At 37.7% G+C, this 26,873-nt stretch overlaps 1 protein-coding gene across 9 annotated transcripts in view; it reads left to right on the top strand.

Annotated features, from left to right (window-relative positions):
• Window positions 1–26,873, top strand: part of FRY (FRY microtubule binding protein) — a 180,545-nt gene that overhangs the window by 33,910 nt on the left and 119,762 nt on the right. For all 9 annotated transcript variants that reach the window (XM_072930174.1, XM_072930158.1, XM_072930153.1 and 6 more), the window contains one exon: window positions 17,365–17,564. In XM_072930174.1, the coding sequence (XP_072786275.1) occupies window positions 17,445–17,564 (120 nt within the window). In that variant the 5' untranslated portion in view covers window positions 17,365–17,444. The remainder of the gene's footprint in view (window positions 1–17,364; window positions 17,565–26,873) is intronic.

Here is a 26,873-nt window from a genome sequence, read left to right as displayed (position 1 = left end):
ATGTGGAGGACAGAGACCTTACAGCCAACTACTTCTGTACAGTGACTGCACAGAGAAAATGAGGGCACAAGGGAGTGAATCTGCAATAAAAGCTCAGCAAAGAGGCTGTGGGAATGAAAGGAGAAGAGGCAGGGGAATCATGGGGAAGGAATCAGAAGTAGAGGAACTGATACTTCCCAGATGGTGGGAGTGGAAATTGAGAGTGCCTGGTAGGAGATGGAACCAAGGGGATGCTGGAGAGGGGTGGGTGAAGAGATAGGGATGGGAGGAGGAATGGGATGGGGTTAAGAGGGCTGGAAGGGTGCGATGAGCTATGTTTAGATGGGCAAACAGTGCATGGGAGTCCAGAACTGGAATAGGGAGCCTGAAGTGGGGAAGACAAAGCCATGAGGAGACACCAGATTGTAGAGATTGAGTAAGAAGAGAGCAGCTGGGGAGATGGGGGAGGTGAGAGACAGAGAAATCTCCTCCCAAGAACAGAATGCAGTGCAGGAGACCTGATTTCCATCCTACATCCTTGCTTTATAGCACATCCTTCCAGCACACAGGGTATTTCTTCCTTTGCCTGGGTACTTGGGAGAGCATAAAGTGTTAAATGTTATCAGGTGAGGAGAGCAGCAAGTGCCTTGTACATGCTGTTAAGGTAAATGGGTCAACAGTTGGTTCGTTTGGCATCAGATTAATCATCTATATTACCTCACTTCTGAAAGGCTGAATCCAATGAGGTAATGCAGCACAGTGGAAAGAACACAGATGTACAAAGAAATGTCCTCTCAGCTTATTATTCTATTTATTATTACTTGTAATACAGTAGCAGGTAACTTCCTAATGGACTTCTCCAATACAGGAGGTAATGTCTAACCTAATAATAAAAACTAGTCTGTAGTAGCATCTCCCAGGGGAGGGTGTCAGACAGATCTGGGTACTTTTGACAGTTCTCAGCTGAATGAAGAAGCAAACCATGTATTTGGGCATTAGGGAATATTTGAGTGTCGCTCAGCATACATTCAAGCATAATAGTTTTATAAGCAATGCATTAAAAACTGGCATGAGGCACTGTAAATAATAAAAATATCATTGTGGATGGTTTGTTAGCACATTAGATTGAGCTAAGCAGTTGTGTACTGCAGGGATGGACTCTCAGCTTTACCTCATCATCAGGGATTATTTGAAAGATGGTAAATAGCATGTTGTGACATTTAAGTATATGTATACACATTGAAGTATATAAGTATTAGTAATGAGGAAGAGAAAAAAATCAAGTGAAATAATGGATTATTTAAAGGAAAAATTGGGAAACTTCTTTACCAGGTGAATCTGCAAGTGTCTTTTAAGATAAACTTTGTTTTTAAAACATGAAAAAACAAGACTTTGCTACATCCTTTAATTGCAGTGTAAGGGCCAGCTCTTCACTGGAACAGGAGAAACAGAATTTCTCACTGCAGCTGCAGTGACAGAAGGTCCATGTATATGCATAGCTGCTCCTGGGCCAATTCCCAGGTCTGTTTTGCCCAAAGTGGGCACTCCAGGTGACTTAGAGCTATAGTGGAGCTCTGAGAATGGCATTTACAAGTAAGGGTTTTTTTCATTTATTCAAGGACAAGCAGTAGTCCTTTAAGGAGTAAAATGGAAACATCACATTGCTGGCAAGTTAGGTATTTATTTAAATTTATCATGTGCTTTGATATTAATAGATACTTAGAAGGACTAACTGCCTAATATTAATACCATTGTTTCTAGATCACCATAAATACTGTTACTAATTTCAGCAGTAATTTCCTAGTTGCATAAAGGAGTCTATCCCTGCAAGGTAATGAGCAAGTTTTTTCAAACTACTTTAATCAAGTATTTTTCCCAATTAAGTACAAAGTATTTCAAAACCTCTTGCACAGTTAGCACGCATACTTAACAAATTTCGACCTAATTGGTAAACTTCCCTAAAACCTGACCGAGATGTCATGCATTTTAAAAATTCCATTTGTCTTATGACAATATTCTTGGAAGATGATTTTTTGTTTAAAAAAAATAAGGTTTATAATATTAAATCCAGAAAAGACATTTCAATTTGGTATTTCAATTGGTATTCAATTTGGCATTTATTGGGTTGGATATGTTTGCCTGCTTTATGAGAAGCAGAAGCATTTGGCTAGAAGGTTCAAATCTCCACATTACTGTTATGTGTGTGTGTGTGTGTGTATGTGTCTTTCTAACTTCCCCAACACAAGTGACCAGTGAACATTAAATGTCATTAAACACAAGTGATCAGTGTGCTCAATGGCAATATTTTTCAATTTCTTTTTTCTGTTTTGAATCATGCAATCATACACATTTTGGATTCAAATGATAGCTATGATTTTCTGTAAACTGTAGAAGAATTGGCATGGTGTACTACAAATCTAATAAGTAGATGCATTTATAATTTACGTAAAATATACTGAATAGCATTTTCAGAAAGCTAAATATTGTCCTAAGGATTTTCATGGAAAACTAGAGAGTATTTAATTTTTTACATCAGTGGAATAGGAACTAGATTGATTTCAATAAAACAAAACAAAACCACCATAAAATTAATTTAAAAATTACTGTATTAGTTATTCCAGATGAAGTTTTTTTAAAGGTTGAAGATAGTATTTCAAAACCTTGAAGTTTAACTAAGCATTTAACTCCAAACTATCACATTCTGTGTGAATATTTTAGCCATTAAGCTGTTACATAAACAGCAATTACAGTCAAACTGAAAAGGAGAGGAGCTGCTTCTCTGTTCTGCTTTGAATATTTGAAGTGGCCCAACAATGTGAGGTTGCTGTGAGGCTATCTGAGGCAGTGTTGGGTGTTGTGGATCCTGTTCTGAGATGATGCTTTACCCAGTAAATTTACCAGCAAATTTCACCCAGATTTATTCAAGTGATTTACCATTTAGTTAATTTTTTATGGTTTCTGTTCCACAGGCTGATTTTAAGTGTTCAAGTTCCCAGTTGGTAGACCCTGAGGAAAGGTGTCCTGGAAATGCCACATCCCCACAAAGGCAATGATTGGCTGACAACATGGGCAAAATTCCCTTGTATATACAGAAAGAAGTGTCACTGCTGGTGTTTAAATTCTTAATATGTTAACAACCTTCTGTGCCATTTCAGGTGTCTGAGGTTCATGCTTTGTATAGTTTTGTACATGCTTCCTTCCTGACAAAGGCATTCATTATCATTGGGTTGCCATGGAGTACTGATCACATGGATCTGGGAATAACAACCCATTCTGCTAATATAGCTTGTCATTGTTTTTGATGCGAAGCGATGTCCCATAACAACATCTGATGCTTGTAACTAATGGAATTTATGGTAAGATCACAGGTCGTGGAAGAGTGTTGGCAAAATTGCCTATGCTCTTCGCTTTGAATTCTCTGATTATATACCTATTAGCAAAACCATTTGTGCATCTTTAGGTCAGTATTCTTCTGGTTTTAATGTCTTTCTGCAGTGAGAATCAGAGGTTTCTAACACAACAATTCTGGTCTATTCGCTTACTTCTAGAAAATTGTGTTTTTCTTCTGAGCTGTCCTGCCCCTTTAGGAGCCACAACTTTGATACTCTGATTATATGATTTCTATTAGTACCTGGATGTACAAAGAGAAATCAAGTAGTGATAGGAATTCAGACTTCTGCTTCTTGATATTATCATGATTAGAGAAAGAAGAATCCTTCTTACAACATCTGTATCCTAGCTTTACCAATGAGAGATTGTTCTCAGATCTATGTTTTCTACTAATATATTCAACAAGTCATAAATTATACAACCAGAAGAAACATTGTGTCATCCAATCTGTGCTCCACATAGAACAGGCTTTCTGGCTTCTCTGAATTAATTTCTGTTTGAGACAAAGCACATCTTAAAAAAAAAATCTTAATTTAAAATACTCAGTAATGGAACAATCAGCACCAGACTTAATAGCATTCTGACAGTTAATTTTCCTTCCTTTATGTTTAACTTCTTTAATGCATTTGTCTACTCTAAAACTCCAGACATTGGGTGTTTCTGAATAAAAATCTGTCTCTTAGCAAATTTCTATTCCTGATATTCATGCTTAATGGTCATGGAAATCATCTCAACTAACTTTCAGGCATCCTTAGTGTTTATATTTTACATTTTATACAATCAAGCCTTGTTTTCCTGATAGCCAGTGAAGAGGTACAGGGTGCAGTTCAGATGAGCTGCTTTAGATATGTTTATTACAATGAGTCACTTTGGATGTGCCTGAGTGCCTGTTCTGTCTAAAAAAGGTGTTTGGGGTAAGAGGTTCTATGAAATACATTTTGCAAATAGGTACCATTGTAGGAACAATAAGTGCAAATTTCTGCCATTAGATATGATGGTATAACTTTTTTATGGTCAAACTAAACTAAACTTCAAGGCAAATGTGGCAGTCATGAGTTATTTTTCGCCTTTTTTGAATGTTCCCTAGTTCATCAGTGTCTTTCTCAAGCTGCAGACACCAGAACAGGACTGAGCATCCAGCATTGGTTGCAGAACCACTGACAATGAAGCAGTAGGGCTTTCCTGCTTTTGCTTTTTTCATGCTGCTTGAAAAGGCTCTCCACAGCTCTTCAGGTCACAAGAATAGTAGCCTGTTTCCAACACATTAGTCATCCTGGTCTCAGGCCTTTTTTCATCATCAGTGTTTCCCAAGAAGAGAAAGCTGCCTTCTGTCTATGTGGCTTTGTTTCTGGGTATGTAATCCTCCATTGGTTAGAATTAGTATCTCATGTAATATTTGCTTGTATTAAAGTTTCAAATGCTATTCAAACAGAGTAGAAGGACCTTTTTGCTATTTTTTCTGTCACCCTTAATTGGTGTTTTGCCTGTAAACTTTGTGGAAGAGTTTTTCTTTCATGTCGTTACCAGTAATGATAAATAGTACAAACCAAGAACTGGTCTCTGTACCTCCACTAGAAGTACATTAATTACATTCATTCTTCCTTAATTCATAGATGTTATCTATCTTTTAATCTATATTGGTTGTGAATGTCGATTTTAAAGTTTGGTAAAATACCAACCAATTGCCAAGCAAAAATGTAAGATTACACTTTCAGTCTTGCTAACCAAATTTACAATCTCATAAAAAGATAATGGTTAACTTAATAAAATTTACTTTCCATGAACCTATGATTATGGCATTTTATTATGATACTTTGCTTCTTTATTTATCAAACGCAGGCACTCCAGAATGAGTATCAGGCCAGCTCTGCTGTGGTTGCCTGGATTGCCCTTGCTGACACTTGAGAAAATCTGATACAATGTTAGTTTTGTTCCAGCCTTCAGGAATACTGAATTTCCCTTTGAATATACTATAAAAAGCATATTTTTATTATTTTTAGACTTGATTAGGCTCTTTGTTTTTTCTAATGAATTGCTCGGATTTTTCAGGGTTTAAGCTGTTTATTTGAAAAATCCAATGTGAACCCTAGGATTCTTTCTTTGTTTTCATAATTAATTTACACAGAGTTCATCTCTATAGGCATCTGTTCCTCTCCAAATTCAATAATGTATTTCTGGCATTCCAAAACATTTAGATATTTCAATGCATGGAAGGAGTTTTCTGTCATGGCCCACCGACCAGTGTGAGAGCAATGTCTTGTCCATGTTGTATTAGGTATTTGCAACTGACTGGTCATGCAGAAGGTCCCTTGGACAGCAGCTAAATTCCATGCACTCCACTTATCTGTTCAAGTGAAAGTTTCTCAGTGGGCAGCTGCACACGAGCCAAATATTCAGAAACCTTCACTGAGTTCATGCGGATGGCAAAATACATTATCTTGTATTTCAGTCCCCACAAAACGTATTTCTATCCTGGAGCCGCAGTCTACCAAAGCAGCAAACGTTTGCATTTGCATTTAGGTTTGTGGCTGAGACCCACTTTCAAAGAATTGTTAATGTAATGTAATAAAGGGTTATTAGATACAATTACATCATAAGTTATTAGATACAATAGCATCATAATGGTGTGTGGCTAATAAAAGATGTCTGTAAGCAAAGAGGTCAGATAGCATTAAATATGGAAGATAGACAATGTTATAAGTGTGCTCCTACTGTCAGTATTAAGTAATGACATTAGTGATTCAATCATAGAGTAGGGGATTGATAATAAATATTAATCCAGATTTTGACTGCAAAACTTTTTCTTCTTTCATTTTTCTTTGTATAGATGTTACTTTGTGTGCTCCCCTGTAAACTGAAACATGAATTGACGTCTCTCTCATGTTAGTCTTTATTCATAGAAATCCCTCCTGTGGTGTCATCACAGAAAGCTTCACAAAATTTTGTGAAAGTCTTCTTGGTTTGTGATGGTTTAACTTTCCAGTCCACAGATCCAGCTTGTGGCTTGGTTTGCTGCTGGTGTTGTGCCATTTTCCACCCACATGAGAAAAGGCAGGAATTTGAGCCAGCAGCAGTTAAAATTCACCACAGTGCTGTTTAATCCATACAAGGTGCTCTTGAAGGGTCTACAGATTTAAGAGTCATCACTAAAAACTTTGGGTACCTTTGTTGTCACTTCTGTTGCAGTAATCACTGAATGAGTGATAGATACCTCTAGAAAGTGACTTATTCTATCTTAAGATAAGAATCTAAGAAGGATTTGATGGATCACCTAGAAATGTCGGTCTCAATTTAAGCAGAGCCTGGATGGCTAGATTAAGTTTGATATTTTGTTGGTGGGTGGCTAAATTTATAACTTTCCCTAAAAGGCACCCATATAGTAGATCAAGTGCACCAGAAGATGCAAGAAAGCAAGTACAGTTTTAAAGATTTTCCTTTGTAGTACCACACTTTGAAGCATAACTAGACATGACATCTGTAATATGGCATGAAATAAAGTTGTACAAAGCCAACTCTTAGCTGGTTGAACAGTGTTATGTCAGGAGAACTAGAAACTGTTTCTTTTTATGTATTGGTAATAAAGTACTGCTTGTTTGTGCAAGTGCATCACAACATCCAGGTTTTCATACACATGTGTACATTGCTCAGAAGACACATCATTCACAAGCGATGGATTTCCATTTCAGTGAAAGACAGGAGTTTTAACAGCATGATCCAACATGTCATAGTTTGGAAGAGTAAGTGTGAACAAACAGACAACAAAAATTGAGGGTTGGTTCCAGTTCTGACATCTGAGGTAGCTATTGCAATTGGAATAGGACTGAGATGCAAGCATTTAATGTCTCTCTCTGGTAAAAAAATAAACTGTTTAAATATATGTTCAAAATTCCATCTTATCCAGACTTACAGTTGTATTGCAGAACATTTAAGTAGAAAAGAAAAACTATATTGTCCCAAAGAGAAAATGTCTAGATGTCATGGCTTAAACCCAGCCGGCAACTAAGCACCACAAGGCCGCTTGCTTAATCCTGTGTGCAGGCAGGTGTTCAGCCATCCCCAGGAAAGCTGGCTCTCCATTACAGCTTAGAGTAACTTGGGAAGACAGACACTGTAACTCTGAATGACCCCATTTCCTCCTTCTTCCTCCAGCTTTTCATGCTGAGCATGACACCACAAGGTCTAGGATATCCCGTTGGTCAGCTGGGGTCAGCTGTCCCTGCTGTGTCCCCTCCCAACTCCATGCGCACCCCCAGACCACTCACTGGTGGGATGAGAAGCAGTGAAACCCTTTGGCTCTGTGTAAGCCCTGCTCAGCAGTAACTGAAAAATCCCTGGGTTATCAATGCTGTTTCCAGCACAAATCCATAACACAATCCTCCACACCAACTACTATGGAGAAAATTAACTGTACCCTGACCAAAATCAGCACATTAGGGAAGGAAGATATAGGTCAAATCCTCCCTGCTTGCTAGTCAGTCCCTCTCGTGGAAGTAACAATTCCTTCTCTTTTGGACTCTTTTAGCCTTGTACTTCCTCGGCCCTTTTCCAATTACCTAAAAATAATTCTTCTGCTAACACCCATATACCACAAAATTGCAGGAATATCTTCATCTCGCTGTCTCGGAAAAGGAAAGCATATGCAACAAAATGTCTGTCTAAAAATCTTAGAGGAAGCTATTTTCTGATCCAACAAAACCAAAGTGGAGCTTAGTCTTTTTACCCTAGTACCTGAAAAAAAGTGTAAAATAAGAATATGAATGCCTTTATTCAAAATCAAACTATTTTTAAGCTCTATTTGAGGCCAAAGAAATCCTGGTGTAGTTTCAGAAATAAACCTTGTCTCTGTTTTAATCTTTTTAGAAAAAAACCCCAACAATTACTCATCTGAAAATATCTTTTCACCCTTCTTTGGAGTTTTTCCTTTTGGAATAATGGAAAAGGTAAAAAACAACCTTTTGAAGTTATGTAGAAAAGATAGCAAGATTATGAAATCTTTTGAAAGTATATTGTTAATCTCAAGTCAGCCTTCAAAGTGGTAGCATGTCATTGCCATGTAAAACACAGAAAATGAGAAGTATTTTTGTTTGATTTGGATTGCATCAGAAGCAACAAAGATATTTCCTTTAGTGAGAAGTCACCCCTAAATAAAATACTCAAATGTGAAAATTGTAGATTTTCCACAAGATTTTCCATATCATTTAGCACTTTCAGTCTTTAATCTCATAATAAACCAAGCAATTTCTAGGATTTGTGCAGTTAAAAATCTTTATGTTATGTGCATATATTCCCACATTTCTTCAGCACAGTGGTATGTATATACAAGAAAATAATGATTTAGAGAAAAAGAAGCAGAAAAATAGGTAGGTGAGCAAAGAGAATGAGAGGGAAGGAGAATTGCTTTCCTGCCTCACTCACATGTCTTGCAAGGATCTGAGATAAGAACCTAGATAATAACCACTGTTATGCTGTTCAACCCCTGACCTGCCGGTTAGGAGAAAAAGAGAGGGAAAGTCTGTATCTGAATGGATGCTTAGCCAAGTCAGTGAAAAGGCCTTATAAAGTTGATGGACACATATGACAGGATTTCCTATTTGTTTTGGCAGTCATCATTCTTGAATCCTCTGCATATGCAAGGAGAGATAATGTGTTCTACTCACTGCTTTCCTCTATGGGCTCTCACATCAATTACCCCTCTCTTGCAGAGAATTGCAGTACTCATTTGAGGATTACAAAGCTTAACTATTTCCTGCCATCAGCTGGGATGTGAGGGCCAGAAGATTGCTAGTTTGGCTAATAAAGCCAGATCGACAGTTTCATTCTTTGCAGGGTTCTAGGTTAAACAACATCCTTCGGCTTCAAAGTTAGCAGGCATTTCACCACATCAATCTCAAATAAGACCTGTCCATATGTTGCAGTCATGTAAAGACTGTTTTAATGTTTTCTTGAGTTAGGCTAAAGATATCTGTATTAATCTGATTATTTCCTGGGGGGTTCCATCACAGAAAATGGCTGCTTCATAAGATTCTCTGAGTGGAATGAACATATGAACTCTTTGCAGACATGCAGAGAAGAGCATTCCCCACAAGTGCTGTTTCAGCATCCATAAGGCATACTGAGTGACCATATATTTATTTCCAGGTTGTATTTTGTTTCTATCCTGCAGATGATTTGGTCTGATTGTTAAAAGATTACCATATTTGGGACATGATCTTAGGCTCTGTTCTGCGAATCATTGTCCACCCTTGGATTAAGGGGAGGGCTGAATGAGTTTGTAACAAGAAATTAGCCTTATGTCCCAAAATAATAATTCTTCAGTCTCACTGAGAATATCACATGGTCTGTTTTAGGCTTTTTTTTTAATAAGATACTGAAAATAAGTTCAAGAAAGTATGGAAAGTATGTGCTTGTGCACACACACAGACACATACACAGACAATGTTCAAGCCTCCTTTTCCTTGGGTAAAATAGTTGTGTTGGCGAAAGCTTACATTTTATTGGCAATTCTGCCACTTAGTGAATGTGCTAATTTGTCTCCTGTTTTCTGTCCTTGCTTTTCCTTGAGTTCACATGAAATTTGTATTCTTCTATTACGGTAAAAGGAATAGGAAGTTGGACAAGAATTGCCAAACCAAGTCTACAGGATTTGGAACTGTCTTTTGTAGTTCCACAAGTATTTTGAAAAGAGTGGAATAAGTATATCTAAACCTGGCAACAACATTTTTTCACTAAGTACTCTGAAATAATTTAAAATATTGGTCTTATCTTAGGTAAATTGGTAACACAGTCCTGGAGTGCCTTTATCATGGAAATTATCTTCTTCCTTTCTCTTCCCCATGCCAATTTACACAAATGAATCTCCCGGGGCATGGCTCTTTAAAGAAATTAAGGAATCTGAAATGTATAGATTAGCCTTTTCTCCCTTATGGTTTCAGAATAATCAAGCATTTGAAGATATCCATTTTGGAGAGCTGAGGTAATCTCAACACTTTATTGGGTATCCTTCCATTTGAAGATATCCATTTTGGAGAGCTGAGGTCATCTCAACACTTTATTGGATAGCCTTCCAAATCTGTTCCCTTTAGACTTGTTTTCCAAATGAACTGTCTTGCTGCAGAATCTTGAACTTTTATTATACTTTTCCCCAAAGACCCTACTGTCTCTTCTCTCTTTTATCTTCTAGACTAGATTGTATTTGCTCTGGCATAAGGATTTCCAGACTTTTGTTTTGCATGTAATTGTTTAGGTTTTATTTTTGTTGCATTGCACACCATCTATCTAATTGGTCAACCGAAGAAACTCTTCCTGAAGAATCCTGTATTTGGATTAAATAAGCTTTTGAAAGTCAGGATGAGTTGGGATAGATTTATGTCATGTTCTTGTGTGAAGACAGCTGCACAAAATGACTGATTATCTTCTCCAATAGTTGCCTGAACAGTTTTAGACAGTCTTTAGAGTCTGGACTATTAGAACACATGTTTACTGAGATATCATGAAATCACAGAATTAACTAGGTTGGAAAAGACCTTTAAGATCATCAAGTCCAACCTGTGACCTAACAGCTCCTCACCAACCAAACCATGGCATGTCCAGTCCTTTTTTAAACACGTCCAGTGACAGTGACTCCAGCACACTCCAGCACCTCCCTGGGCCAATGATTCCGTTGCCCAGTCACTCTTTCAGTGAAGAATTTCTTTCTAATATCCAGCCTATATTCCCCTTGGCACAGCTTCAGACTGTGTCCTCTCATTCTGTCAGTTGTTGTCTGGGAGAATAGACACACCCCCTGCCTGACTACAACCACCTTTCAGGAAGTTGTAGAGAGTGCTAAGGTCACCTTTGAGTCTCCTTTTCTCCCGGCTAAGCAACCCCAGCTCCCTCAGCCATTCCTCATAGGGCCTGTGTTCCAAGCCCTTCGCCAGCCTTGTTGTCCTCCTCCAGACACATTCAAGAATCTCAACGTCCTTCCTAAACCGAGGGGCCCAGAACTGAACACATGCAAATAAATTATGAAAATAATGCTTCCATTAAACTAGTGCTATTAGTACTATTAGTGCTATTAGTGCTTATTACTAATACACTGGAATAACATTTTCCTTGGGAATCTTAAAATTTATTTCACCAAGTTAAAAATGGGTCTGCTAGATTTTTAGTTTGTTTCTTTAATCAAAAGTTTCCCTTTTTTATTCACTATCAATCTTGAATTAATTGGGAGTGTTCTCCTTCAAAAACTGAAAAAGTAACCTTTTGTGGCACATTTACCATATCCTTGTAAATTAATTTCTTCATGCTTTATTTAATAATGTGTTTTCTTTTTAATATTATCATTGCTGTTCTAAAACAAAGCAAATTTTTTCAAGAGTTATTGCAGCAGATGTACGATTATTCTTAAGGATATGTGTTTTTTCACTGTTTCTTGGCATGGGAAAAGAAGAGATACTGGGTTGGCTTTATCTAAAGGAATTTAATCTGTATATACTTTTGGCCAAAAGACTTTAGTTACAAAACAAAACCCATCCTGTGTTGTCACTGTGCTTTGCATTTCTATACTAATTGCTTTTAGCTTGGATTGTATGATAATACATGTGTTTGATATGTGTGGTTTGTTTTTGTCGAACTCCATTATCCTGTCTCATGTTCTTGGAGTGCCTGAAGTAGTTTCACTAATCTGTCAGCATAGTATGTACTTGTGGATAAATATAGATGTGCAGCCACTCTGTGAGTGGTCATCATCATATGCTGAAGCTAAAAATTACCCCTTTGGTTATGGAAAGGCTGAGCTGATCCGCAGGCCTGCTCTAGCTCACACATTGCTGGTCTTCAGCATTTGTCTATTGCAAAACAATACCAAGAAACTGAAGGAAATGTCTTCCTCACAAGCAGTAAGGAAGTGTGAAACGGGATTATGAAACAACTAATTTATTTTTCAATTTTAGTTAGAAAAGGATTCTAACTTTTCTAACTGAAGGAGTGGAACATTTCAGGTATTCACAGGCTCATGGATATTACAGTAGCATGTTGGAGAAAATCCAGCGTGATCGGCTTTATAAAGGGGCTCGGTAGGTATGAAAATACAGCAAGTTGATGTTTGTGTTTGTCTTATTAGTTTGTTCATTGTTGCGAAAGTGTAAATTTGACACCATTTACTAAAAAAATGCACACTGCTTTTCTGCTTAAAAATAGAAAATACAGATACTGAAAATTCAGTAACTGTATGGCTAAAGTTATATCCAGTGTAGCACAGATTCTTGGCTTGTGCATTATGATCATTCAGTTGTCTTGATTCCTCTTATAGCTCTAAAAAAAATAGCGCAGATCATAGCAGGGACTCTTATGATAATTTAATTTGGTACTCATCCCCAGTATCAGCGTTAAATAGTGTGTTGCCCTAAAACTACTGTGCTTTATTACAGCTGTTCTTCTGATGAAGGAAATGATCAATGCATGGAAAAATCTAACAGTGATTTTATGTCAGGAGGCCTTTCTGTGGCAATAGTATATGGTTGTGATGACAGCCATGTGTGATATTTCACTGATACTTCCATATTTATTCCTTGCCTTTAATTTTTTTAAAAATACATAAAAATCAGAAAATAATATGGTTATAGCCTGTGCTAAATGAAAATACTCTGTAGGATCAGAGTATAATTTAAAAGTATAAAAAATACAGCTTATTGCACATTTAGTAGAAAAATAAGGGACTGTGTTGGATACAAGAAAAATCTCTCTATTCAGACAGAATTACACCCCCAAATGGTACAGACATTTTATAGTTGATCTACCATGGTTAAACTTTGTTACAGATTTTCATAGGATAGGAGCTTTAAATATGTATACAACTTTCTAAACTTGATCTGTAGATTCTCTGCTATTGCAGAGTCCTTAGGCATCAGGGTTACCATGGTCTCCTCCATGTGCATCACCATTCATTCTCATGGGGGATGAGCTACTTTTCTCTAGGTTAAGGGTTTAGCTTGTGTGGTGACCAGCACCCTAAAATATGTAGACATTCAAACTAAATGCTTCTGTGGCCTGTTCTGTTCCTTGTCTTTGTATGACATTTATTATTTTGAAATCAGGCAGTAAAAACTAAACTTGTTAAGGAAATCAGTATCTCAAATTGAGTATAACTCCTTTCTTCCACCCACCTCCCTCCATGTATCTTCAGCATGAACCCACACGAACTATATATGGTGATTTCTCATGTTAAAATTATGCATTTTATTTAATGGGGCAGTGTTTCACTGATGGCAGATGGCGAAACTGAGCCCATCCATTTTCCTTCTACTTCTAAGGCTCACATTGTAATGTGTCAGCATAAAGGAACCAACCAGGGATGACTTTAATGCAGCTACTTCTTAAATTTTGAGTCCTTGATTTCCAATTTTATGTCTCAGAGTCAACTTTTTTTGGTGAGTTTTATAGCGCTCCCAGTCTAGGCATCAAAGCTATATTATGTTAATACTCATACATTATCAGTATAGATATCAGTGATAGTCTTGTCGCCGGGCCAGATTTTTTCAAATATGAAAATAGGCAAATATGAAGTATATGCAAATGCTGGAGGTAATGAAGCTGAAAAGATGCCTTGGAAAGCCAAACCTATATATAATAGTTCATGACCAACTCATTATCAACTCCAGACCCTCAGAGTGTTGGCAGTGCTAGCTTTCACACTAAATATGCTTAAATGGAGTTAACAGCTACAAAATGGTCTTTTAAAAACTTGAACTAAATCAATGTCATATGTCAGTCATTTCTCTAACTGCTCTAATTGCTGTAGTAATGATAGATGTTAACCCCCAGGATGTGCTTTTTCTGCATTTGGGGAAAGGTTGTGAAGTTCTTTATTTCTGGGAAGAACTATAATAAAAATTCTCGGTGCACTGGCAAATCTCACAAATAATTGCATTCCTCTATTACAGTGTGCAAATAAGTGATTTTTTGGTTAGATGTCTGGGGAAAAAAATTAAATCCGCCTGTGTCACAAACCTAACAAGAGTCATTGTTAAAAGGCTTCCTACTAACAATGACTATGTGGATTTCAATTCCAGTCTCAGAATCCTGGCTGAATGCTCCGATGATTGAAGGTTAGGGTGGCAGCTCCCAGGTAGCATGGCTAAGGTTTGGCCGGGATGTGGAGCGTGCCTGCTCTCACACACCGCCTGCCTGCCTGCCTGCCTGCCTGCCTTGAATCCCCTCGATGTTCTGAGCTTAGTAGCCAGGTTTGAAGCAGAGTTGCCGAGGAACAGAAGGCAGGTTTGTGTTCGATTAGATCGCTGCAGACTCCTGGGCTGGCTGCCTGGCCGCGGCCCGCAGTGTTGTGCTTGGCGGGGCCGCGCTGGCGAGCAGCCCGCCCGGCCGCCAGGGCACCGCGCTGGGAGCGGCGCGGGGAGCCCGGCCCGCGGGGCTGCCAAGGACGGCGCTGGCACGGCACAGAGGCACAAATCCGTAAGAAAATTGCTTTCGCTGCTCACCAAAAGATTTTCCTGACTGAGCACTTGGAGATCGAGCTGATTTCACGGGTAGATGTGAGCCGGTCGAAACCATGCACATTTGGCAAATATATTTCTAATTGTAAAAATGTTGTCTGACTCCATCCTAAAGATATTTGTGGAGAGATTTCCATTGCCTAGAGTATTTGATAGTCCATAAAAAATCGCATCTGATCCTTTGCATCCCACTGTCTTCGTGTTTAAGAGAGCCTGGGTGATGACAAAGGAGCAGTAACACACTCTTCTCCGGTGGCACTTTATTCAGTACTTTGAAGTAGATTCTTATTTAGAACAACAGTGTATTTTTAGAACAAGTTTTGTGTAGTATAAATGTAGGAGTTTCATGCACTTTGTTTCTTGCAAAGAGTCATAATGCCAGGAAGATTCTATGATAATGCTTTTGCCCTCAAAAATCAAGTGAAACTTTGCAGGAAACAAATCTAGCAGGAAACATCTGTCACAGTGGGAGAAGTGCTGCTGCTGTGCTGAAGAGTGATGCTGTACCTCGTCAGTGAGGGGTTATTTTCAAAGAAAAGTATAGCTGTGGTGCGCTTGCAGAATAATAGCTACATCAGGAGAAGCATTTCTGTCTTCTATTGTAGTCATATAAGAACTTAAAAACTAATTTTTCTAAAGGAAAACACGTTCTCTTTTCTCTAATAGATCCTTTTTTATTTTTCAGTGTGTAATTTTGGGTTCTTATTTAAAAACTCTGAAACCATAAAGTTTCTTTTTAATTTTTTTTTCCATTTTTGTTCAGCAATTGAGTGTTAAAGTCCATAGGAAAGGTCAAAAATCTAATTCATTGTTAAAACAATCATATGTCCCTAATAATTAAAGTTAATTTCAGTAACACTTACAATTCTGTATCTCAAAGGAAAAGTGGTACTGAAGGTACTAGATGTGAGGCAATCATCACTGTAGCTCATTCTCCTTTCTCTCTTCCTTTCTTTCTTTGCAACTTGGATGTGACATATAACATAACACTCTGGAGTGCAGTGCTGTGGGGAAGTGCTGTAATGCTTTTAGTTCACCATATTTCCATGGTTTGTATTGCATTAAAGCATCTCTGTCCCAATCACCAGTAGCACTCCTGGGCATTGCGACACTTTCATTACATTCAGAGTGGATAATGGCTGGTCTTGCCAGTGCTACTTAATTTGCTACTTTTAAAGTTTCTGGCAAAACTAACCAAGAGAGGGTGCTACCAGTATCTGCCTGAACACCAAACATTACTTTTATTGCCAATAAGAGCTGAGCCTTGGGTTGTAAATCTTATGTGTAATGTGTAAAATGGTAACATTTGAAGTGCTTCCATTTATTTTTCCTTCATTCACAGAAAAACAGCAAAGTAGAGCTCAGTCTTGATACTCATTATGGGGAATTAAATCACAGGATAATTTAGATTGGAAGGTATCCCTGATGGATGATTAGTCCAAGCCCAGCTTGCTCACAAACTAGGGAAGATTTCTCGGGGCCTTGTCTGGTCAACTTTCAAGTGTCTCCAAAAGTGAAGTTTCCGCTGTATCTCTGGACAACATGTATCAGTGTTTGATCACCCCCTCACAGTGGAAATTATTTCCATATATCTAATAGAAATTACTCACATTCAAACTAGTGTCTGTTGCCTCTTGTCCTATCATCCTCAGCTCAAAGAAGGATCTAGTTCCTTGGAGTCTTTGCTGTACTCCATTAGGTAGCTAAAGAGTGCAATAAGATTCTTTTCTCAAGACTGAATGGGTCCAGCACTCTCAGCCTAGCAAGACCCTGACCATCTTCGTGGTCCTCTCTTGGCTTTGCTTCAGAATAGCAATGTCATTCTTGTATGGGAGAGCTCAAATCTGAACAAAATACACCAGGTGTAATCTCAAAAGTGCCAGATGGAGCTGTAGGGTTTGGTACTTTCAGGAAAGCTAATGCATAATTAATACTTTCTGGCCATGGAAAACATTCCGTGTCTTACTTTTAGTGTAAGATTTATACTGGTAACATGTATATTGTTTTTTTGAGTCGTTCTTGACTGACCTCAGTCTAGATTACAGGAGAATAAGATCCTTTACTACTCATCATATTCAAAAGACCAGACTCCTGACTTCTGCAAGGCTAAGCCAGCTTGAGTAGCAATAAAGAATAAATTTTTGTTACTTGACAACTGAGTTACAGGTCTGGCTTGCATGAAAAAGACAAAAAAGAGGATGTTTTTCAGTTAGGTGTCAGCACCATGTAAAAAAAAAAAAAAAAAAAAAAGATTGAGTATGCGCTGTATAGTAAATGCCACTCAATTTTAATATAAAAGATTTCATCTTTGATTTCTTCTTACGGTTAGATAATGTATATTTTACGTATGGTATCATGGAAGTTATGTTGATGTGTTGTGTATTTCTTTGATTAAGCAGCTAGTCTCCAGTTTTACTTTGACAGTGTAGTGAGCTGTTGAGGTGCTCTGTGAAAGTTAAACCATGTTGAATTGCCCAGAAGTTAATGTTCCTTTTCTACATTTCAGCTTCTCCAGTTGGTAACGGATATATCAAGCCACCTGTCCCTCCTGTTTCTGGTACACAGAGAGAAAGAGGACCCCCAGCCATGCTGCCCATCAGCATTGACCCGGACAGCAAACCAGGCGAATATGTCCTGAAGAGCTTGTTTGTTAACTTCACTACCCTGGCTGAACGCAAGATTCGCATCATCATGGCAGAACCTCTTGTGAGTAAAAAGCAACTCCATGTATATATGTATACTGTGCTTTGAATAGGTATTAAATCAGGTTTGCTGGCTATGCAATGAAGAATATTTTGCTTGTTGTCTGCGTTGGAGTTTGATATTGTTTCCCAAACTGTAAGATCTGCTGCTATGGCAATTAGAATGTTGTGGGAGAGGGCAAAGGTATGAAAAATATGCCATAGAGGTGACATGAAAAGGAATTAATATTGAATTTCTGTTTGCAATGTGGGCACACGGTAATGGGATTGAGAGGCAGAAGGGGTGTCAGCCAGCATAGATTTCACAGCTGGGAGAGCAGTCACTTGAGTCAAAATAGATTAGAAAATACTGAAATATGAAAAATGCAGTATTTCTGAACATTACAGGTTTTCAGCTAAAACATGAATGTGACTACCACTGCTGTCTCCTCTTTTAGTTCTGACTGTACTAGATTTCATAATCTAACAGAGGACTATAGCACCTATTTTCCAGATATGAAAAAGCATGCAGCACTTGAGAAAAGAGTTACATTACAAGGTCTTGCACAGTGAGAGAGACATTGTTACTTGTATTTTTAGGCAAATTTAACACACAAGTATGTCTGTTACAATTTTTCTTATTTAACTGAGCTTTCAGGACTTTGCTCATTTAACTTGAGATTACATTTTATAGACATTCTTGCTATTTTGATTAAGGAAGAATATTGATATAACTTATATTTTAGTTCTGGTGAGGTAAAAAAACCCCAGGACCTAAAAATAACCAGAAATCTCTGCTTCTGTACTATAAGGGAATTTTAATAAAAACTTAGAATGTTTTTGTTGTAAAGTCCAATATAGAATACTAAGTTCAGTTTCCCATTTTCAGGATATTTTGAAGGGCAAAATGAAAATTTTCTTTATTCTGATGGCATCTGTTTAGCTTTGATTTAGATTCAGAAGCATTTGATGCTTTGCAAGTTTTACCAGGCTTTCTTCTGAAACATTAGCTAGATGCAAGATGACAGAGCTATCTTATGTAATTTGGAAATAACACTAAAAAAAGCTTACAGTAAAGAATATTATGACAAAAATACATTTTTTCTTCTTTGAAGAGCTCCCTCCAAATTACAAGAAGTGGAATAAACTGACAGTATAGTGTAGGTCCTTTTAAAAAATAAAAGACCAGTAGCTATTTATTACTATCCAGTGTTCATGTAATGAAGAGAATATCTTTAAAATTTTAAAACAAAATGTGTGTAAAATTACTTGGCAAGATCAGGAAAACGGCAAGAAGACCAGTACTGAGGATATCATTTCCTTGCAGCACTTTTGTTACTCTTAAACATGAATCTCTGCATTTTCATGTAAGATTTCAGGCATGGATTTATTCCCATTTTACTTTGTGTTAATATGATTTTGAGTTGCTGTGTGGTAATACGTTCTTTTTTTCACTTTGAGAAACTATTATTATCTGAATGTTGATCTTATTCTAGAGGTTATTCAATGAAATTTTATTTGCTAAATTCAATGTAGAATGTAGAAATATTACAAGAGACTGCAATGTCACCTTCTTGTCATCATTTTCAGAATGTATTTTTTACAGGGGTCTGACCATGAGACACTAACAATAATTCAATTACATACTCACATCTCATTAGTACTAATAAAACTTACAAGCCATGGCATGCTGCTGTTTGAGGTTGGCTGTGACCAATGAGTAAGCAGGGTTCTGTAGACATTCAGTCAAAATGATCTTGAAATAATTAGGTTGTAATGAAAGAAATGACAAAGGAAAATGACAAAAATTATTCTCAAATAACAACTAAGAATATAAGTCTACCCTTTTGGTGAGGTAGGTGCTGGATGTTTAGCAGCTTTGTTCCCACATTTTAATCAACTGATTAGAATTGTGACCAGGAGGTCCCAGGGATTTGGGAGACGAAGTTTATAAATTGATGGTGAAAAGCTACCTTTTGGCCTTTTTTCACAATAGGTAGTCAGATGGTGAACTCTTTGAAGTTTATGTTCTAATTAAACTCAAGTGTACTTCAAAGGAAGTCAAACATGCACAGTGCTCAACACTAAGATATTTCTATTTTGATTTCTCCAAGTCATTACAAGATATGACAGTTTAATTTTATAATGAGTGATGAATATTTAGGATATCTTCTAGAGAAGATAAAATTATCTGTTTATGATATTGTTGCTTTTGCATCTCTTTTATCATGAAGTCTAGGTCGCATTAAAGCTCTGAAGTTACTGTGGTTAAATTAAATATTTATTGATACATTTTTTTACCTGGATCATTCTTTTGATACACATATTCTGCCTGCTTATACTTCCTGATTATCATTACTGTTGGTTTTATGAATTTTTCTCTCAGTTTCATTGGGTTCCATATGCCCATGTGATACATCAGTCTCTTTCTTTTGCACACAGAGCTGAAGTGTAAATTACGGTGCTCTGACAACTGTGTTGGAAAACCATGTTTGTGTCACACCATGAATTGCAGATGCTAGAAAGACACTAGAAAACTTTGCTATTTTCTAGGGAGTCAGTGAAGGGCACAGCAAATCCCACCCCCTCCTGCAGCCCCATGAGGTCTCATCTGGGATAGCAATATTCCAATGGGAGAGAAAGCAGAGGGTAATGTCACCTACTCCTGCTGCCTTGGCTGGCAACTGAGTATCATTTGATGTTTTGGTTACTGGATCTGGCAGTGGTCATCATAAAACACACTCCCCAGTTAATGTATTTTCTAGACATGAGTAAAATGTCAGCTATCCACTGCTAAGTCTTTAACAAGTTAAAATGGAAAACTTGTTTCCAGATTTGACATTTTTTAACTTTGTCTGCAGAATATTTTATTCAGAATTTCAGGTCCATTTTTCCCCTTTTTAGGATCTCTGATATATAAAACACCAATTCAGTAATTATAAGTTCACAGTAATGTGGCTAATTTTTAATTATTAACTACTGTACCCAGATTGTCAAGTTATATTATTTCAAATTAAAGTATTTGACAGCAGACTTGATTAAAGTGGATGGTTCAGTTTATAAAATTAAATTCCCATAAATTAAATGTAAATAATTTTTTCTTGATAATCTTTATTAATTTCTTGGGTTTTTTCTGTAGATAATTGTTCTTATTTGTGACAAATAGTAAGATTTAGATATTTTTTCACAGCTTATTTAATTAATATTTAATTTTTATCAATTTTTATTTTAAATCTTCCCTGCATCGCTTCACTTATAACCTGGTATTTTATTGCTGCTGATTTTTTTCAAGCAGTGGTGGCCTTGAAATGAAGCTAGAAAGAGGAAGCCAGGGAAGTATTCTTGCCAGTTCAAACGAAAGAATATGTATCATAGCTCTGTAAGGAGAAAACCCAGAAAACAGTTTCCTTTTTTAGGACTGTTGATTATCACTTCGGGTAATAATTCATCCTGTGCATACAGAGCAGGCTAATCTTTAAATACGACTTTCAGCGGTACTTACACACAGCTGTAGACATTGATAAAACATAGGGAGCTACAGGCATTGACAGTTGTTAATGGTTAATTTAGCTGTTAGTAAACTTTCATTATGCTTTTCTCCTGCAAGCATCTTCTTTTACTGAGCTTGTCTAAATTCAGGATCTCTCTGAATACTGAACTCAAGAACAGAATTTACTCATTATAGGACTGGGAGTATAAGCATATTAATGTATTCTGCATGTAACTCTTTCCTTTTATTACACGGGTTTCATCTCACTGTTAGGAGAAAACGCTGAAAGGAGTGATGTGATTGACATAGTGTCCTTATTACTTCAATTTCCTTAAAAGCTTGATGACATTAAAATAGAGATCTATTTCAAGATAGGGCTGGTGATAACAACATAGTAGATGGTTCAGAAGACTTTGAAAAAAAGGAAAGAATAATGCAAATTGCAGACACTGACCAGTCAATACATATAATGGGACTGGTTTCTGATTAGCTTCAGTCTAGGCTTCACTTTCTCTAGGCAGGAGAATAATATGCTAAGAACATACTTGGGAGAAAAGGAAGCGGGGTTTTTGTTTTCTGAGGACTGGGCTATGATAATACCAAGCAGTTTTATCGCACAGCTGTAATGTAGAAATTTCTGGTTTACATGGACTAAAACTCCAGCTGCATCACACCAGGTGACAACTCCTTGGCTGTCACCTGTAATGAGACACATTACCACTACATGTATTTTACGTTTTAAGTTCTCATTAGTAGTTTGGCATGTACAAGGACTTTGGACCCTGGTTTATTCACAGTGAATTCACAGTAGTTACTGTAAGGAACAAGACAAGTAATTTCCTGGAAAAGAGGAAAGCCAAGCCACCTTGCTCTGTTCTGGCTATTCACTCAGAATATGTATGCCCAGACAAATTGACAATTGGATGACTTTATTTGAATACATTTATGCAGATATATATTGAAAATTCTGTTCTCTTTTCTCATACAAAACCTATCTCCCTAGGATCTAGAAATGCTACAAGCATGCCAGCTTCGTACTGTCATCTGGCCCTATCTGCCTCTGTGTCACTGAAGGATTATGCCACTGATCATTAATTCTTTTATTCAACGAGTGTTTGTACTAGTCAAAAATCTTGAAAAGCATGTGGCAGTCAGCCCCAGCTCTAAGGACCTAATCATTCATAATACGATACGTCTGTATCTAATGTCTCATAATTCTTTATTTCTACTGTATTATTTGTTTAGCATTTAAATTAGAGAATTAAATATTATTGTAGTAGCTTTTTTTAGACCTAGTTGCAACAAATAATGTGTAGGTCATTAAAAATAATTATTCTTAATTGTTCTTTCAAGAATTGTCTCTGAAGTACTTAAGATAGTTCTTCATAAATTTCTGCCTCACTTTATTATACTGTGCTGAGGACTGTTCCCTCACCTCCTCATAGGAAAGTGAAAACATCTGCACAGCATATTACTTTAGGTACTCAATATGTAGTCTGAACGTGTATGGTCTTTTCACTGTATGTAGCCCCACAGATCTGTTACAGTGTTCATTGAATATGCAAATCTATGTCAGTCAGTCATAGGACAGGCTGGAGGACCAAGAACAGTCATTCACCTCAGGAGAGGGTCTGTCCCCTAGTCCTCCCAGAAAGTGTCAGCTCAACAGAGTTCCTTTTCTGCAAGTCATTGATTGGATCCCGGGCCAGTTTTTTAGACTAGTATCTGATCTCAGGATTTTATTAAACTTCTTGTCATACCTAAAGACTTCTCATTACCCAGAGAAGCTTTAAATACCCAATCTCTGGAAGTATTCAAGACTAGAGAGCAATCTGATCTAGTGGAAGGTGTCCCTGCCCATGCAGAGACTCCATGCCCAGGAGAGTTGGAGTTTGGAGGGAAGGAACTTAAAGATCCTTCCTACCCAAACCATTCTATGATTCTATGATTCTGAATTTAAATTCTGTGTGGACTGTCTCCTCAGTTCTGTTTCCTTTTACTCAGACTTTCCAGCAGCTAACTTCTCTGTTTCAAGAAATCAGTTAAGTAGAACAGTGGTTCAGTCATCACTCTTCCCTCCTTCACTAATCAGCTTCCCTTGGGAGTTAACTGGCTTTCCAAATATAGTCCAGTCCACCAGTGATAATGAAGGCCAGGCTGAGCCAGATCAGTGTGTTTTTTTCTCCAGCAGAAGGAAAGGTAGCTAAACCTGAGAGATCTCTTCCATGAAATAAGCAAGCTCTGCTCATGAACTCAAAGGATGTGAAGGCAGAAAATCATGGCAAAGATTGGCCTTTGGTACAAAAGATGGAGAGCAATCAAATATAACAAAGTTCAATGGCATAAAGATCCTTCACTTCCCCCTTCCACTTTCTACCTCAGCTATAGTATCTTCCTACAGTTATCTCAGTATGTATATTGGGCTGAGACCTGTAGCAGAAGCCAGGCACAGAACAGTATAGAATTAGGGTGGGTAATCACAGAACAATTATCTACCAGAATAATTATCTTCCAATTATCTCCCAGAAAGACCTAGAAAGGTTTTCATGATTGAAGCAGTGATCATAGATCAGATATATTCTGTGTAGTTCAGGGGGACATATTGCAGAATTGAAACAGAGAAGTTGAGGGAAAAGGGTATGAAGTATGTAGCTGGGAAAAAAAAGAGTTGGAGGAAGAGCAAATGTAGGGTTTCAGAAATAATCGTAGGGAGTGCAGGAGAACAGAGGGAGCATCCAGTATGGTCTGATTCCAACATCCATATGAGACTGAGGGGAAAACTTTATGCCATTTAGCAAGTCAAGAAGGAAACAGACACATTTTTGCATAGACATTGGCATCGTCATTTGCACTTAGATACAGGTCCATAGAACACACATTTCAGAGGCAGATGGTGTCAATGGGCAATTTCTCAGTGCTCTCGGGGTTTCCATGGCTGAGTGTGCATGCAGGATGTTGTTTGGGACATGAGCAGAGCTCATTACAGTGGCAAGACTTTGCAGGATGCTCGCTGTCCCTCGGCCTCATTACTGCATGGATACAGTTGGAGGATAGTCAGTGGTGCATACAATGGTTCAGATTGCTAGGAGAATTTAACAGATTCAATCCAAGGTCACTGAGGCTGTCACACTGCATCACATGTTGGCTAATGCTTGCAAATATAGCAGAAAACCTACCACATGCCCTCAATCACATTATTGTGTTGTTTAAGGATATTGGCTATTACCGCTCTCCCGAAAATGAAAGTCCTACTACGGTCATTTCAGGCCAATCTTATCACTGAAGTCTGTCCGGAAGGACAGAAGAAATCAAGTGTACACTTCGGTAGCATTGTTGGCAGATAAGTAGCAATTCAGTAAAGAGGTATTTTCCCATAACTTCACAACAGCTTCATCCTTTGCATGCTTTCAGAGTCGCATTTGAAGTCAATGAGGTACTGCTTAATTTATGTGCTCTTTTCTGGGTCTGAATCTGGCATGGCACAATTTATACATCACAGAGCTTGAATTATACCATATTTGACCCTGCATATCTGGTGGCATGAAAAATATGAGAAAACTTGAAATAACTACCTCCTAAATTGGAGATCCACCCAATAAGGTCTTGTTTCACTAGCTGAACATGCTATACGTGTGGAAGCTATGGCTTTTAGGGCCAACATACTTGTAGCAAAAGAACAGTGAAGACTTACATTAGCTCTGTAAGGGCATCTGGCATCCTTCTTGAAAGTCTGTCAAATCAGTACCAGTAACCAGTAGTTACAGTCTTTGAAAAAAACACTTAGCCAAGAAAGGTCCAAGTAACAGATTTTTAAAAATACACTTTTTCTGTTCTGTGAAAACAGGTGCACAGTTGGTGACAATACTACTGCTTTAACCTGATGTTAAAGCAGTAGTAGATATCAGCCAGCAGGCTGTGGCCAGGGTCACTTGCTGTCCTTTATTAACCCTGGCTGTCTGAGTCTTGAGAGAATGTGGTTCCTGTTTGCAGAGATCTCTGCTGTGCTTGGAGCAGCCCTGCAATTACAGCCCTGAATGTACTGAAATCAACTGATAAGGGCTTCCTATAGGCTTTATTAAATTAGGTCACATTATTCTGAGTGGGTAACCAGAGTTCAGGGCCCTAAGGGCCTAATAAGCCCTAATGGCCTCCTCCTAATCTCTTGCACACCTGCCCACAGGCCAGGACCCATTCCCAGGTTTTGGAGCAATTAGTCCCTGCCACGGCTGCCACAACAGTCTCCTGCTCCCACAGCCCTGCCCTCTCCCTGTCAGGGGCCTTACTGAACCAGGTCACATAGCTGAAAATCCTTAATAAACCTTAATAAACAGTTGAAACAATATCTCAAATAGCAGTTTCATGGGAAGGTCTTAACGTAGACTTGGAAGTTTCAATCTCCATCATCATTATGGTTCTTACTCTTTCATGGAAATCACTGTATCAAATATTTTTTTCAGAGCATCATGCTTATTCCAGTCTAAAAGGCTCAGAAATGAAAGATCTTGGGCTCTCATACTGTGTCCCATGACACCACCACTCTTGACTGAGGCCTTATTTATTCCCTACCCTAGTAAATTAGGTTACAATCAACAAAGTTCTATCTTGTTATATTGGAATTTTTTAGGTTGGAATCACACACTCTACTAACACAAGGCTGTGATAGAATTATGATATCAACATTAAGTGCCCACACTTTTTCTCCAGATGGTCTTTTTAAATTTATCATACTTACACATTGTAGAATCTACCTCTTTCTGTACACTGTAGTAGTGGAATAAATAAAAGGAGGAAAAACCAAGGGACAGTGCTGTAATACTAACCAGGAGGATCCTTATAGGCAGAGGATTTTGATGTGTTCATTAAGTTACGACTTTGGAAAGGCATTCCTGTTCAAACAAACCCTGAAAACAAAGAGGCAAGAAAATTTCCTTTCTCACTTGGGCTAGAGTGTACTTCAAATCTCAATAAAGTTATCCTTAGTACTCTTTTCAACTTACAGGTTTCACAAAAGCATGTCTTTAATATTTCTTTCAGAGCTGGTCCACTAGTAGTTATCAGCCTTTTTGTGCTTAAAATATTGTAGTAAAAGAAACATTTTACTTCCTGCCTACAATAAAGCATCTTGCTTTGCAATAGAAAATAGAAATGCTGAGAGTAGTAGGTTTGTTGTTTGAATTTGTTGGGGGGTTTTTCTGTTTTGTTTGTTGGGAGTTGTTTTTAATTTTTTTTACATTCTATGTTATCTTGGAAAAGTAGCAGTGCTAATTTTTGTACTTTGTATCAAATAGCAATCTCTAGTTCAGTGGGTTTGCTTCTTTCTTCAGGATGCTTGAAATTTACTTTGTAGAGTATCACTTCTGAAAATCAATTTGGTATTTTTTTGGCCTGTATGGCCATTTTTTTTTCTGACATGTCAGTAATGTCAGACTGAACATTCACGTGACCAAAATTTATGTGTCCACATTTTAGTTTTCTTGGTAGACAGCCTAGGTAGAAGATGTCTTTTGCAGAGAATGTGGTAATCAGACAAAAATTAGCCTGCAATACCTGATGTGATGACACAGTCTATCATTGAATCATCCGCTTTGGCATGACAAGGATGCCAAAGAGTCAAAGCCAAGAGTGAAAACCTGTATTTGAAGCTGAACTGATGTTTTCCTGAGTTTTCATATTCAGCAGTACAGGCACATCCTTTTCCATATGAACAAAACAGAAGAGCTGTTAAAAAAAACCCCAAAGCAATTACATGAAGAAAGAATAGACTCAGTAATACTGAGCTTGTCTTTTAAACATGCACCTTTCATTATTTATGTGCATTAACTGTAATGACAAGTAGGTTTTTGA

This window comes from Taeniopygia guttata, chromosome 1 (genome assembly GCF_048771995.1).
Source record: "Taeniopygia guttata chromosome 1, bTaeGut7.mat, whole genome shotgun sequence".
Classification (NCBI taxonomy): domain Eukaryota; kingdom Metazoa; phylum Chordata; class Aves; order Passeriformes; family Estrildidae; genus Taeniopygia; species Taeniopygia guttata.
The sequence above is the reverse complement of the archived record's forward strand: the minus strand, read 5'-3'. Positions and strand labels throughout refer to the sequence as shown.